Here is a 14,893-nt window from a genome sequence, read left to right as displayed (position 1 = left end):
AAGGCATTTCTCTTGGCCTGTGCTGTTCTCCCTGTACCAAGAAAAGTGTGGTGTGTTTTTTCCCCACCAGGACATGAAGTATAAGTAGTTTCTTGAGGAACAAAGTCTTCTTTTAACTTCTTGATAGAAGAACATCAGTCCAGCACATTCAAAGAAAGGAAGAATAAGTGAGCTTTGCTCCTAGGGGCCCAATTTCTTTTTGATCAATTTGCTTTTAGCCCTCAAAGTTTATTTTGTTTTCAGAGATAGCCGTACAGAGTTGAAAAGCATACTGGTCTAAAGAACAAGAAAGCCCTGGGTTTGAATCATGCCTTTACCACATCCTATTTTATCTCTCCTTTTTCAAGTTTCCTTCTCTGTAAAAAGAGGCTGATAGAATCTGCAGATGCTGCCTCCCGGTATTCCTCTCCAAACAAAATTTTTTTAAGCTTCAAATGGAATTTTGAAGTGGCAAAGCCAACAAAGGTCATGGAGACATTTTTCTAGGCTCAGGTAGGCAGGAGAGATTTGGCGGATTGGTGGGGACAGCAGCAGCTTTGGGAGTTCTTAATCCAGAGATGATAAGAGCCCCAGAAAACTGGTCAGAAAAGGATAGGGGACTCTTTGCCAGCACTAGATGCAGCTAGAGATGATTGGCCACTCCATTTTCCATACACAGTTCTGAGTCACACTTCCACAGTGGAGAAGAGAAAGTGTGGTTGGTCACAAGGGTCAGTTCCAAAGCATGGAGGATCTCTAGTACTTGTGGCTGCAGAAGAGCAAAGGACCTACTTAGAGGTCCAGGGCCAAGAGGAACCCCAATGCTTCTGGTTGTAGGGAAGCAGAGGTCCTCCCTAGACAAAGACCAGAGCAAAGTCCAGGAGAACAGTGACTACACTTATCCCCAAACCATAACACCTTGGAAGCACTGAAAACCTGCAAACCCCTAGAACTAGCTTTCTTTTTATCAGGAATGAATGGAAATCCTCTATTTCATTAAATATCTATTTTTTCTCCCAATAGGATTATATATGCTTAGTTTTGCTGGTAGGTTGTTCATTGGTTGTAATTCTAGTACTGAAATTTGAGAAACTAGGACAATGCTCAGCCAAAGAGATGTCTCTGCCTACCTTTTAGGGTTTTCTCTTCTTGAAAGTTGTTTCACACTGTCCCCTTGCTGGTTCTTTCATTCCTATATTTGTTTTCTGACATTATTTTAAGATTGGTTGGAGAGGATTCTCATGGTGACTTTGAACTTCTCTGCTCTACTCCACCATCTTCCCCAGCCAAAGAGTAGAAATTGATAAGTTTGCTTATAAAATCTCATGGGACTGAAATCTGATAGTATTCTAAGTTTTGATTTCAGATATGAATATCTGAATTGACATGAAGCCAATAGTCCACCATTCAAGGGGTGCAGTCTGAGAGCCACTACAGGTGGATGTCGATCCCTACAAAAAGTTGAGGAGACAACCTCGCATAGACAAAGGCAGGATCCTTTTGACTTGGTTTTCCCATACTACTATTTCCTTTCTGAATAGGGAATTTTCTCACCTGGTTAATTATGAGTCTGGCTATGATACCCTGTGAATAATGTAGAACTTTGCTATATGATTGACTCTTTACCATGATTCCTGCCTGGAATTAAATAGACCAAGAGGAGTTTTAACCCTTTAGCTTCTGTCAAATCAATCCATGTCCTTGAAGGAACAATCTTGACATTATAGTAATAATGCTCCTATTCTTCCTCTCATAGCAGTTTTCTATTATCAGGGCAGATGAAGAGTGGAAGTTTGTTATTTCAGTGCTAAATCTATTAATTAGTACATTAATACTGAATTACTATAATAGAATGAGTTACTATAATAAATATGAGTTACTACAATAGGATGGAAGTATGAAAGAGCTCCCTATTTTAATTTTAATTTGTGGAAGCTACTAAGTAAATGAGTTCTTGGGCTTGCCATCCCCTTGCAAATAGTATATTCATTCATAAGATTAGGTCCTTAAAGAACCTCATTCCTTCGGTATTATATGAGGAATACATATTGTTTTAAAATGGAAGTGCTTTAAAATTTTTTAATTTAATTTTAGATTTTAATTTAAAAATGTTTAAGTCTAATAGAAGTAGACTTTGAGAAAGCAGTAAGATTAGACTATTAGAAATGTAAGAATTTAAAAAAAAAGAAATGTAAGAATTATTCTCAGCAATACAATGATCCAAGATAAAACAGCAGGACTTAAGGATTTATGATGACAAAACTCCAAATTATCCAAAGAAAGAACTATTGGGGTCTGAATGCAAAGTAAAGCATACTTTTTTCTTTATTTATTTTTCTTGCTTTTTCTTAATTTGGTCTGTTTTCTTTCACAACGTGGCTAAGGTAGAAATATGTTTTGTATGACTTCATACTTATAATCTATATCAAATTGCTTGCCTTCTCAAGGAGGGGGTAGGGAAAGAATTTGGTACTCAAAATCAATGTTAAAAATTATTTTTATATCAATTAGGGAAAAAATAAAATATAAAAATGTTCACATTTTTAAAAGAGAGCAGTCTAAGAATCAGATTAAATTTATTCAATTAGTTTCCAAATGTGTCTAATGGGAAATATTAGGTTTGAGTATGTTTTAGTAATAAACTCCCCAAACTGAATTAAAGTTTTTACACATAAAATTGCATTAATGATTGCAAAGAATTTTAAAACACGTCTTTTTTTTCCTAGTTTAAAGTCCCTGTCTAATAATATCAAGGGACAGACTAGTTCATTTTCTAAGACAAGCCTTCTTCCTTCAGCCTGTGGATGATATTTTCCATATCAGGTACAGAGTTTGGGTAAAGATAAAAAGAGTAAGTGGTATGTAAAAAACCAAATCCTCTGAAATTTCAAGTGAATTATGGATTCCTAATTTGTTGTTCTTCTTACAGCTCTGTTGTCAGTAGAGTTAGATCCTTACAGTAGAGTTAGTTCTCACTACATGAACTAGTTACTGGAAAAGCAAATTAGAAAGTAGTAGTAACTTGTATTAAGTCTTATTATTGGCAGATTTTAGCAGAATTACCTAGGAATCTGCAAGTGACTTGAAAACCACTGAAGCAGATCTATGTTGAAAAATCTCCCTTCAAAACTGTCCTGCAAACAAAGTCTGTTCCAGAAAATTCAAGGACAGATGTTTCCAGGAACTAGAAAATTACATGGGACACCTGGGACTCAAGATGAAATGTGCTGATTAAATGAAAATTTGGGTGGATTACCAATTTATGAGACTCAATGTTCTGACTCTACTTAACCAAGTTCAACTTTTATGACATTGAAAGAAACATGGTCTTATGACTTTTGTAATATCCACGTCCACAATACATTTGTGTTCTTTTGCAAGTTTAACTCCCCTAGATGATAGCTTTTGATGCTTACTCAAATTGATGTGGCAGGAGCAGCAGAAATTAGGAGGATGCAGTTGAGAAAAAAGGGGCAATACAGCTCCAATTATGGTGTGACTCCATGAATTTGGTTATTTAGTCAGGCCACTGAGCAAAATATAGTCTGAGTGTCCCCCATTTTGGATTGAACCTTGATTCATCTTTGGGTACTACACTCAGTTCAGAGTTCGGGAGAGAGAGCAAGGACCTTTTAGGCTAATCCTATCACTTAAGGACCACTCTCGTCATCTAAGAACTATTCTTATCTCCCAGTGATAAAGTAATTGTTACTGTTAAGTCATATCCGACTCTCTTTGACCCTATTTGGGTTTCCTTGGCAAAGACACTGGAGTCATTTACCATTTCCTTCTCCAGCTCATATTATAGATGAGGAAACAGAGGCAAACAAAGTTAAACGTCTTGCCCAGGGTCACATAGCTAGGAAGTGTATACAGCTAGATTTGAACTCAGGTCTTCCTGACTCCACATCCAAGCACAATATATTCTATAAACAATATATTCTCTGTGTCACCTAGCTGTCATATTCAATATTCTAATTAAAACATCTACCCTTTTATGTAAATTATTCTACAGCTGTCTATAAAAGCAGGCTGGAGCTTGGATATGGCAGCTGGCCCCACTCCAACTGCTAGATGCCCTGGGGAACCAATAAACTCCTTTTTATTCTATTTCCTGGGTTTGTCTTTAATCGACCAGGGTAGGGCCTGAACCAAGACTTCTTTTAACAATGCCATGCTGCTTGGGATTTTTTTCTTCAAGGAAGATACTATATGAAGATAGTAAGATTCCATCTCTTCTCAGGATTAAAGCCCTGTTTTCCCCTGATTATCTCTTTTCCCTCTGCTATAGATCTTTGGAAAATTCATTTCATTTTCTCCCTACTGTTCACAATAATAATATGCTTTCTATACAGAATGTGCCAGTGATCCAGCACCTGGGAAACATCTGTTTCCAGTTGCTTTTCAATAATGGCAATGGATTCCATGAACTCATCCATATCCCTACCCCAGTGATTCCCAAAGTGGGTGCTACCACCCGTAGGTGGGTGCTGCAGCGATCCAGGGAAGTGGTGATGGCCACAGGTGCATTTATCTTTCCTATTAATTGCTATTAAAAATTTTTTAAAAATTAACTTCCAGGGGGCTAAGTAATATTTTTTCTGGAAAGGAGGCGGTAGGCCAAAAAAGTTTGGGAACCACTAGGCAATGGCAAACATTTCTAAAAGAGCTGTCCAAGATTATTGTTTGTTGCTTTGAAATAAAGCTTTCCTCTTTGAAATGTAAAGAACTCATGCAGGGACTAAATCTACAAGCACAGTTTTAATAGCCCTCTGTTGCATCTCAAGAGTTTTCAAAAAGTTTTATCAGGGAAACTTTATATATTTAAAAAAATGGCAGCATCTAAATGTGAAAAGGTGAATAAACAGAGAGGTTTTAATAATATAGGTAAGGCATTTAAGTGAAATAGAGTACAGAATTTTAAAAATTAGAGGTGGAGAGACCTTAAAGCAGGGGTCGGCAACATATGGCTCTTGAGCCATATCTGGCTCTTTTGAGGGCCAGATATGGCTCTTTCTGCAGGAGCCATAAAGTCAATTTTTTTTTCAGGTGCTGTTACAGGAGCTCTCACTGTGAGGACTGTACGGCTCTCACGAAATTACATTTTAAAAAATGTGGCGTTTATGGCTCTCACAGCCAAAAAGGTTGCTGACCCCTGCCTTAAAGATTTACTCGCAGAATGCCAGTCATCACCCGTGTCATTGATCCTCTTAGAAAAATGAAGGATGAACAACACTCACAGAATGAAAGAACCTGAATCAGAAGGAATTTCAGAATCCACCTAGTCCCATCCATATTGAAAAAAGACTCCCTTTGACAGCATTCCTGGCAAATGGTCATCCCATTTCATGAAAAGTCAGCACTTGAAGAACTTGAACCCACTCTCTCTTGAAGCAGTCTGCTCATTCTACTTTCCATTATATCTACTTTATATCTCCAATCATAGAGTCTTTTTTCTTTTAGTCTGGTGGAAATCTGCCAGTTAGCAACCTTTGTCTATAATCCCTAATTCTGTTTTCAGGGGTCCAGCAAAACAAGTCTAGCCTTTCCTCCAGACTATACTCTTTCAAATTCCAGAAGATACTATCCTGTCTCGTTCTTCCACTCCAATCCCCCAAAGTCTTCTCTTCCTAGGGCTAAATAGGCTCAGTGACCTCTGCTAATTCTCATTCCTTATGGAGAATCTCAAGGTTTTCTATTATTCTGATTGTCCTTCTCCAAATTTCTCTCCAGATTATCATTATCCTTTCTTAAATGTGGCACCTGGAATTGAATGTGACTCTCTAGATCTGGTTGGAGGAGAGTATTTGAAGGATTGTTGCCTCATTTTATGGATAAGGAAACTGGGGTCTAGAGAAATTAAGTATTTCTATCTGAGAAAACTCAGACAGTCAGTAGCAGTGCCAGGAAGTGAAAACTGAGTATATTCTTTCAGGGGAAAAAATGGTCATTCAATAAGATAGAAGATTTCCAAGTATTCCTGAGAAATAAGCCAGACCTAAACAAAAAATTTGAAGTCCAAATACAAGACACAAGAGAAGCCCAAAAGGTAAATAAAAAAGAGAAAATTTAAAGGACTCATTAAGGTTAAAATGTTTATATGTCTACATGGAAAGATTTCTATAATTCTCAAAAATTACTTTTAGTAGTAGAGAAAATAGAAGGAATTTGCTCAGAAACAGGGTGGAGAAGTAAGCTGATTATGATGGTATGATGTATATATATAAATGTGATGCTATGGAACGCTATGTATGTATGATATAATATGTATGCAAATGAATTACATGTAAAAAATCAATCAAGGGCTGAAAGAGAGGTTTGCCCTGAGAGAAAAGGGAAGGGAGACATAGAATGGGATAAATTATATAGCATAAAGAGGCAAGAAAAATCATCCCCCCAGAGAGGGGAGGATAAGGGTGGTGATGGCAGGAATGTTGAAATAATGATGAGTTAATACATGGATAGTAGAGGAAGCATGGTTTAATGAACCTCTGAGAGTTCAAGTCCCATCTCTGACACAGGGTGACTACATGACCCTGGGCAAGTCATTTACTCTCTCAATGCTCTATGATCCTCTTAGACTATAAGTTGCAGAAAAGGTGCTGACTTACATTAAGAGAGGAAATTGTTCCTCAGATCTTCCCTATGCCAGAGAAATCACAGGTCCAAGTCTCTATCCGTATTTGGGTATTAATATTGGGTTTGGAGTTTGTATGGATTGTAAGATAATTTCCATAGCCAAAGGCAGTGGGAAGACTCCTGGATTTAGATTGAGAAGACTTGGATTTGATTCCTGACTGTGTCTTCTGGAACCTGTGGGACCCTGGGAAAGTCACTTAACATTGCTGGACCCAAGTTTCTTCATCTTTAAAATGGGAAGGAGCAGGATTGTTGCAACTTGAATGTTCTGTAATCCTAGCTTGTGCCTTATCCTCTTGGCAGCTGTAAAACAAACATATGAAACTTTCTGTCTAAAGGTGGCAGCACTTGTACCATTTGCTTTCTGGTACTGTCCTTGATTGAACTCAAAACAAATGCAGTCCTACAAAGGGAAGATTCAATTCAAAGACACTAAGAGCCCACTATGTGCTATGCACAGTGCTAGGTGCCAGGGATACAAAGATGAGAAATTATAGAGTTGTTGCTCCCAAGTAGTTAGTGATCATGCCTGTTTTTAAGTGGATAAAAAATATGACCTGGAGAAATACAAAAGAAATTGGATTTTAAACCAACATTCCCAAAGAAATTTTTGTAAAATCCAACAATTTTTCAAAAACATCAAATTTTAAATTCTACCTACAAATTCTACCAAATGAACCATTCAATTTCCACTTAAAATAATTTGATTGTTTACCATCTCCAAGTCAGGGGGAGGAATAGAAGGGTTCAAATCTTATAATTTTGGAAGATATGTGTTGAAAATTATTATTACGGGTAACTGGGAAAATAAAATCTTTGAATAAAAAAAAGAATTTGAAAATCCCTGACTGAGCTAGTCAATAAGGAGACCCAAAATAAGTGGTGACTGTTTTAGTCTCTCTATAGGTTGGCCTCACTGTATATAATAAGTATGTGCCAGCAAAAAATGATGTGTGAATTGAACTTTTCAAAACAAAATATGTATAGGAAAAGTTTACATCCAAACAAGAGATAGAGGGGATTATAGGAAGTAAAATAGATCATTTTCATTGCATGAAATTAAAAAGCTTTTACACAAACAATACCAATGCAGCCAAAATTAGAAAGAAAACAGGAAACAGGGGAGAGGGGGGATTTTTGCAGCAAGTTCCTCTGATCAAGGCCTCATTTCTCAGATATATAAGGAACTAAGCCAGACTTGTAAAAATAAGAGTCATTCTCAAGATGATAAATGGTCAAATGATATAAATAGGCAGTTCTCAGAAAAAGAAATCAAAGTCATCAAGTCATGTAAAAATGCTTTCAATCATGACTTATTAGCAAAATACAAATTTAAACAATTTTGAGATACCACCTAAGATGTGACACAGATTGAGGAACAAGATAACAAAAGGAAATTATAATTGCTAGAAGAGTAATGCAAAAATAAGTACACCAACGCACCGTTGGTGGAACTGTGAACTATTCTAACCATTCTGTACAGCAATTTGGAATTATTACCCAAAGAGCTATAAAACTGTGTATTACCCTTTGATCTAGCTATACCACTACTACTAGGTCTGTCCATATCCCAAAAAGATCAAAGAAAAGGGAAAAGGACCCATCTGTATAAAAATATTTATGGCATCTTTTTGTGGTGGCAAAGAATTGGAAATGGAGGATAAACCCATCAGTTGAGGAGGAATACTATTGTGCTATAAGAAATGATAAGCAAAATGGCTGCAGAAAAACCTGGGAAGACTTATATGAACTGATACAAAGAGAAGTGAGAGGAACCAGAAGAACACTATCCCAAGTAATAGCAATATCGTAAGCATAATCTGCTATGAAAAATTTAGCTACTCTGATCAAAACAACAAGAGAATTCCAAAAGACCCGTGATTTAAAAAAAAAAAAAAAAAGGATGTCCACTTCTGGAGAGAGAACTGATGAACTCCAAAGGTAGACTGAAACATACTTTTAAAAATTCTCTTTATTTCTGTTGTTTGATTTTGTTTCTGTTTTCTTTTGCAACATGGCTAATGTGGAAATATGTTTTGGATGGTCTTACATGTATAATCAAAAATTTCAAGGAGGAAGGAAGAAAATTTGGAATTCAGATTTTTTAAAAGTGATTGTTAAAAATATACATGTAATTGGGAAATATTTAACAAAATTGTAAACATGTATGAAAAATATATAAAAGACAAAATTCTCTCTTAAATGCATCTCTTAAAAAAAATTGTGTGCTCTTGAACAACTCAAAGACCTCAGTTTCCATATGGCAGATTAGACTACATGAACTTTTACATCCATTCCAGCTTTGAATCTAACTATCTCAGTGGTAAAAGAATTTCCGAGGAAGAACTTCTTGGGTCTTTCTGACCCTGAGGCCAGTGGTTTTCCACAGTATACCAGGACATCTTCACATACATCTCCAAAAAACCACAAAGGAACTGGGGGTGGGAGGGAATAACTTATTCTTTCTGAAGATGCACAGCAAGAAACAATTTTGAGTTTAAACTATGGCTTTCAAGTTCATTGCCATGCCATGGTCTTACCTTGTAACTTGGGTTCTCATGCCAAAATCCAAGGATCTCATCGACTGCAGCACTTCAACACAGCCTACGTACTGGAGTAAGGGGGAAAAAAAGCACATGTAGGGAAAAAAAAGCCAAACCCATAGAAAATGTAGATCATGACATAAAGAGTACAGCTTTCATCTTAGTACCCCCACATTGAAGATATTAGAAGTCATCTTCATCAGATCATATCATCAGATCAGGTCCTGATTGCTTTCCCTGGGATTGTACATTTGCAAATTTTCCCTGGACATCCAATCATCAAGAGGGACATATGCATACTATACACAGAAACACCCCGGTTCCCCCACTAAATGGGCAACAGCGTTTCTCCAAGTTTTTGTTCTTTAGTTATTTTGTAAAGCACCCAATGGCCCACCCTGAAAATGATCTGGAAGTTTCTTAGAAATGATAGCCTTCCTTGGGATTTTCTTTTGAAGTAACCTAATGACTTCTAGGAGTCCTGCCAGTGTTGTGGATGAATATCCAGTGCTGTCAAAAATTGGGTTCTCGCTCTGATTGACCACTGAGGATTCGTAGGTGGAGACCATTATCTTCCTATAGAATTAGAAGCCAGGTGACTAACTCCTCAAATCCAAATGTTGGGAAGGTTAAGTCAATGATTTAGCAAAGTACAATGACCAAAGCTATGTCTACCTCCTTTTTTTAATCATTCTTTTCAATGTCTTGAGCATGGTTGGCCTTTTAAAAATAATTAGTCTGGAATGAATAGGGTGCCAGAGGGGGGAAAAATCAAGGCATTTTGTCTGGTCCTCCACAGGGGTATTGTAGGAATAATAGGATAATAGATTTGGAGCTGAAAGGGACCTGGGACACAAGTAAGTCCTTCTCCCACCCCTCATTTTAATTTAGGTAATTAGGTGGTATAGTACATAAAAGCATTAGATTGGGAGTCAGGAAGACCTGAGTTCAAGTCACTTCCTCACTCCACCCCAGTTTTCTCATCTGTAAAATAAAGTGGTTAGTCTTGATGGCCTCTAAAGCAGTTCCAAATCTTTCCAGTTCCAAATCTATGTTCTTCCTGTCTACTCCAGGCAGCATTCTACCTCTAGTCACAAGTTGCTTTGAACTGCAAAATTGTCAAAAGCTGGAGCTGGAAGAGGCTTTAGAGGCCACCCGATCTATCCTCGTCACCTTACCAAGGATGAAACAGAAGGCCAAAGAGAAAAAAAATAACTTGCTAGAACTTCGGTTTACTCAGCTGCTTCAGGTGGTGCTATATAATCTTCATTTTTGCTAACTAAATCCAAAGACTGTGGGGCTACAATAGAGAACGGAAGGATTTGGGTTAGGGATGGCATGGGAGGAGAAAGCTTTTTATAGAGGCAAAATCTCATAAATTCAACTAGAGGATTCTCAAGAAAAGTAGATCCCACAGGCCAATCCCACCTAAGGGTGTGCTTAGAACCAGGTAGGAGAGCTGGTTGTTAAACTTTCAATGATCTCAGAAATCAACTCAGAAATCAACAAACACTACAAATCAAGACTTGAATGATTGTTTTGTGGGTGGTCTAGATTTAAGAAAGTGATGGAGAACGAGTTAATTATGCAGGTTAAACTTAAAGCACGTCATGGTTATATGGTGGGAGCAATGGAAGAGACAGTTTATTAACCATTAACCAGCATACCTCTGCTCCCACTCCCATGGCTGGTCCTAGGCAAAACTAGAAAGTCTGTCTCTATTCTTTCTGCAGCTTCCTTGGGCACACTTTGAGCATCCTTTCTCTCAATCCACAAGTCTTTCAAACTGATCACTTAGACCCTCCCAAAAAATATCTTCATTGGTTTCCTATTGCCCGTTGAATAAAGTTCAAATTACTTTGCCTGGCATTTAAAGCTATTTATAATCTAAACCAGGGAAGAAGAGCTCATAAATGAGGTCTCTAATATTCAGGTGAAACTTACTCCCTTCCAGTGGCATTTGCCTTTTAGAGTGTAAAGACTAGCCCAAAGAAATGAATGAATCAAGGGAGAATTGGCTGAGGGTAGTGATGGAGAAATGCCTTCCTTTGCTTAAGCCCCTCAATCACCTTCAAGTGGGTGACTGCCAATTCTGCCCACTAGCAAAGCACTTGCAATGTTCCTCCTGCCAACATTTCTCTCCTCAGGACCCACCGAGACTGTCCTGCCAGTAATGGGCTTGGGGATGTGTTTCCCACCCAGTTCACATGGATACAATGAGAGATTCAGAAGAAACATGAGTCAGACCCCAAGATCATTCCAAGAGTGAGTGAGTTCCGGTTCTACCTTGGGGAGGAGAGGCTATTCAAGCAAGAAAGTGGGGGATGGAGTAGGAAATCATGCCAGAATTTTGCAACAAATTACCATTAAGCCCAGAATGGAGTTGATCTTATCACTGACTCACAAAAGCCTGTTTTAGTTAAAGGCTTTTCTCTGGAGAATGGTGAGATCTGTGAGAAAGAAAGAGAGTGGCGTCTAGAAATGACATTTGTCTACTTCTTTGTTGCATAAACTGATATGGGCTGAAGCTCAAGGTTTTTGAGGACTGGGGAAGGAAGGATTTGGTTTATTAATAGAGGCATGAGGCAGAGGGAAGTCAAGTCTTCCTTGTCTCTTCCTTATCAGTGTGGCTGCCTCAGAAATTCTCTGTTCTCCAATCCACCCCCCCACACACACACAGCTACCAAAATATTTCTACAGCTCAGGTCTGGCCATGTCACTCCATCACCACCAACCCCCACTCGAAAAACTCCTGTGGCTCCCAATTGCCTCTAGGAAAAACTACTCAGACTGGTATTCAAAGCCCTTTCCCATCTATCTCCAGCCTCATCTCCTGAACCTGTTTCTAGGTTCATTACACATTCATTATTCCTCTTCATATATTCTGTCTTCCAGAAAATGTCTTGTTCCACCTAGACATTTCATTTGCTCTCTCCCTGCCTTTGTATAGGTTGTCTTCTATGCCAGAAGGGCACTCATGCCTTCCTCACCCTCAACTCCTAGAATCTCTAGAGTCCTTCAAGGCTCAATTCAAATACCACTTCTGAACTGAAGTCTCTCCTGATCCCTTCTGCTGTGAGCACATTACAACCCACCACACTCCCAAAATTATTTCATGTTTACTGTGGATATGTTTGTACTTGTATGTATAGTATTGTTTTCCCTGATGAAATACTAGCAATTTAAGGGCAGTAACTATTTCACTTGTTTTTGCGCCCCCAATATTTGGTCGATAGTGGATGTTTAATAAATCTCGTGGAATGATTGAGCAGATGATCAATATGTTCATCCTCCATTTATTTATTTTTTAAACCCTTGCTTTCCATCTTAGAATTAATACCATGTATTGGTTCTGTATAGTTAGAGATTTTTCTACTTCAAACTACATTACCCCAAATTCCTTATTGTATTACCCAGAATGCTTTTCCCTTTGTCTGTATTTGCATGGTCACATAAGTTCTGAGGCTCTGCTTCTCTATTCCTCTTTTGCTAGGTTAGATAGTTGTCTTACTTTAGTTATTATTAATAAACTTTATAAAATATAATACTTAGTATTTGGGGATATTAATTTTAAAACCCACAGTTCCAACGGAGAAGAGAGGTAAGGGCTAAGCAATTGAGGTTAAATGAAAAAAACCTAATAAAATAAGTGACTTGCCCACGGTCACACAGTTAGAAAGTATCTGAAGCCAGATCTGAGCCCAGAACCTACAATCTCTAGACCTGGTTCTCAGTCCACTGAGCCACCTAGGTGTCCCCCATCCACCATTTACCGAAAGAGAAAAATGAGACCCAGAGAAGTTAAATGACTATGCCCAAGTTCAGTGAACATAAATGATTGGCTTGGGTTCACCCAGTCGATGTAATTTTAATCAGCTGGGACTTAGTCTCAGAGCTCTTGAGCCCACTGTCCAATGCCACATAATGAGTATAAAAAATCATCACTAGATGTAAATGGCTCCAAACTTGACTTCTACTGAGACCAAAATAACTGTCATTGAGTCAATTTCATTTGTGTCTGACTCATCTTATCCCCAGTTAGGGGATTCTTGGCAAAGATACTGAAGTGGTTTGCCATTTCCTTTTCTAGCTTATCTTGTAGATGAGGAAACTGAGGCAAACAGTTCAGTTAGTTACCCAGAGAGTCATAGAACTACTAAATGTCTGATGCCAGATTTGAACTCTAGAAGAGGAGTCTTCCTGCCTCCAGGCTTTGAGCTTTCTCCACTCACAGTGCCCCTTAGCTGCCCTACCCCTAGTTTTATTTACATAGCATTTTTCTTAAAACAATCCACAATCCAGGTTGTATAAGATCACCCTTGTTTTACAGATTTTAAAATGGAAACTGTGTAATTAGAATCTGTTACCCTAAAAACTATAATCCCCAGCAAAACTATGATTCCCAGCACCCACTCATTTCCTCTCATTATGTGCTGATGTGCTGATGTAGATAGGATATAAATTCGGTGGAGTTCTGGGTCTAGCTCTCTTTCCTTCCTGGTGCTACTTTGTTGGAGCAGGAATTTTTGAGCAGGTAGAAAAACTTAGTCACGTGATTCTATTTTATCAGATAATAAACTTTATAAAAATAATACTTGAAGTACTGGACATTAATTTAACTCTTACAAAACCCAGAAAAGTGAGTTGATTTTCCCAAGTGGATATAAGGATAAGGGAATGCTGGGAATCTAGCCCAGGTCTTCAGACTTTAGGGACATTTCATTCCACAATACTACCCTGTGTGGAGAATGAGCTTCTGGAAACTTGAGAAACCAGGATGACATCAAAAGAAGACTAATGGAGCAAAATTGAAATAATGAAAGTGAATGAACGCAGCAATCCCTAACATAGAGAAAACCTCTAACTGGGCTGAAAGGGACCTGCATGGCCAGAACTGAAACCTCTATTCAGAATTTAATTAATTGATCACCACCTAACTTTCTAGCCTTAGCTGAGGGAGGAAAACTTAGCTTAACTTTCTAGCCTTTGACATTCTGACTGAGGGTCAACAACTCACCTACAGGAAGAGAATAAAACATTCAACGGACTGGGGTCCTATATTGGGGGGGGGGATTTTTGTTTTTAATTTTTTTTTTTTTTGAGAAGTAAAATGAGAACATATGACCAGGAGGACACAAAAACAAGGGATCCAAGTTCTAGCCCTGGTGTATGATTTTTTTTTCCTTTCCTTTTCTTTTTTTTTAAAGCCTTACCATTTGTCTTGGAATTAATACTGTGTAAGAGCTTGGCAAATGAGGGTTAAGTGACTTGCTCAGGGTCACACAGTAAGGAAGTTTCTGAGGCCAGATTTGAACCCAGGAACTCCAGTCTCTACTCCTGGCTCTCAATCCACTGAGCCACCTAGCTGCCCCCTGATGTATTATTTTAAGTTACCAAATTGTATCTTTTAAAGTATTATTTAGTCTATATAAACCTCAGTTTCCTCGTTTTTTTAAATGGAGGTGATTCTCCTTGTCTTTTACAGATACTAGATATAACCACCTTAGTGTGATGATTAAAAGTTCTGAGAGACTGAGTTCTGGATGATAAAAATCAGTTTATCGCTCAGACTATCAATAACCAATAGATTAATTGGTCAATGATCTCTCTTGGTGATCTAAGACATTGGTTTGATGACCTTCACTCCAAAGAATGCTAATGATTGGCTACATCCCCTAAGGCATTTTGAAAAGCTATAATAAACCCAAAAAGGATATTAGAAAGGAGGCAAG

General features: G+C 38.0%; 1 protein-coding gene across 1 annotated transcript in view; it reads right to left on the bottom strand.

Moving 5' to 3' along the window:
• Positions 1 to 14,893, bottom strand: part of SHC4 (SHC adaptor protein 4) — a 171,288-nt gene that overhangs the window by 129,175 nt on the left and 27,220 nt on the right. The window contains exon 2 of the mRNA XM_044660053.1: positions 9,159 to 9,229. Coding sequence (XP_044515988.1) covers positions 9,159 to 9,229 — 71 coding nt within the window. The remainder of the gene's footprint in view (positions 1 to 9,158; positions 9,230 to 14,893) is intronic.

This window comes from Gracilinanus agilis, chromosome 2 (assembly GCF_016433145.1).
Source record: "Gracilinanus agilis isolate LMUSP501 chromosome 2, AgileGrace, whole genome shotgun sequence".
Classification (NCBI taxonomy): Eukaryota; Metazoa; Chordata; class Mammalia; order Didelphimorphia; family Didelphidae; genus Gracilinanus; species Gracilinanus agilis.
Note: the sequence above shows the minus strand (reverse complement) of the source record. Positions and strands in the feature narration are given on the sequence as shown.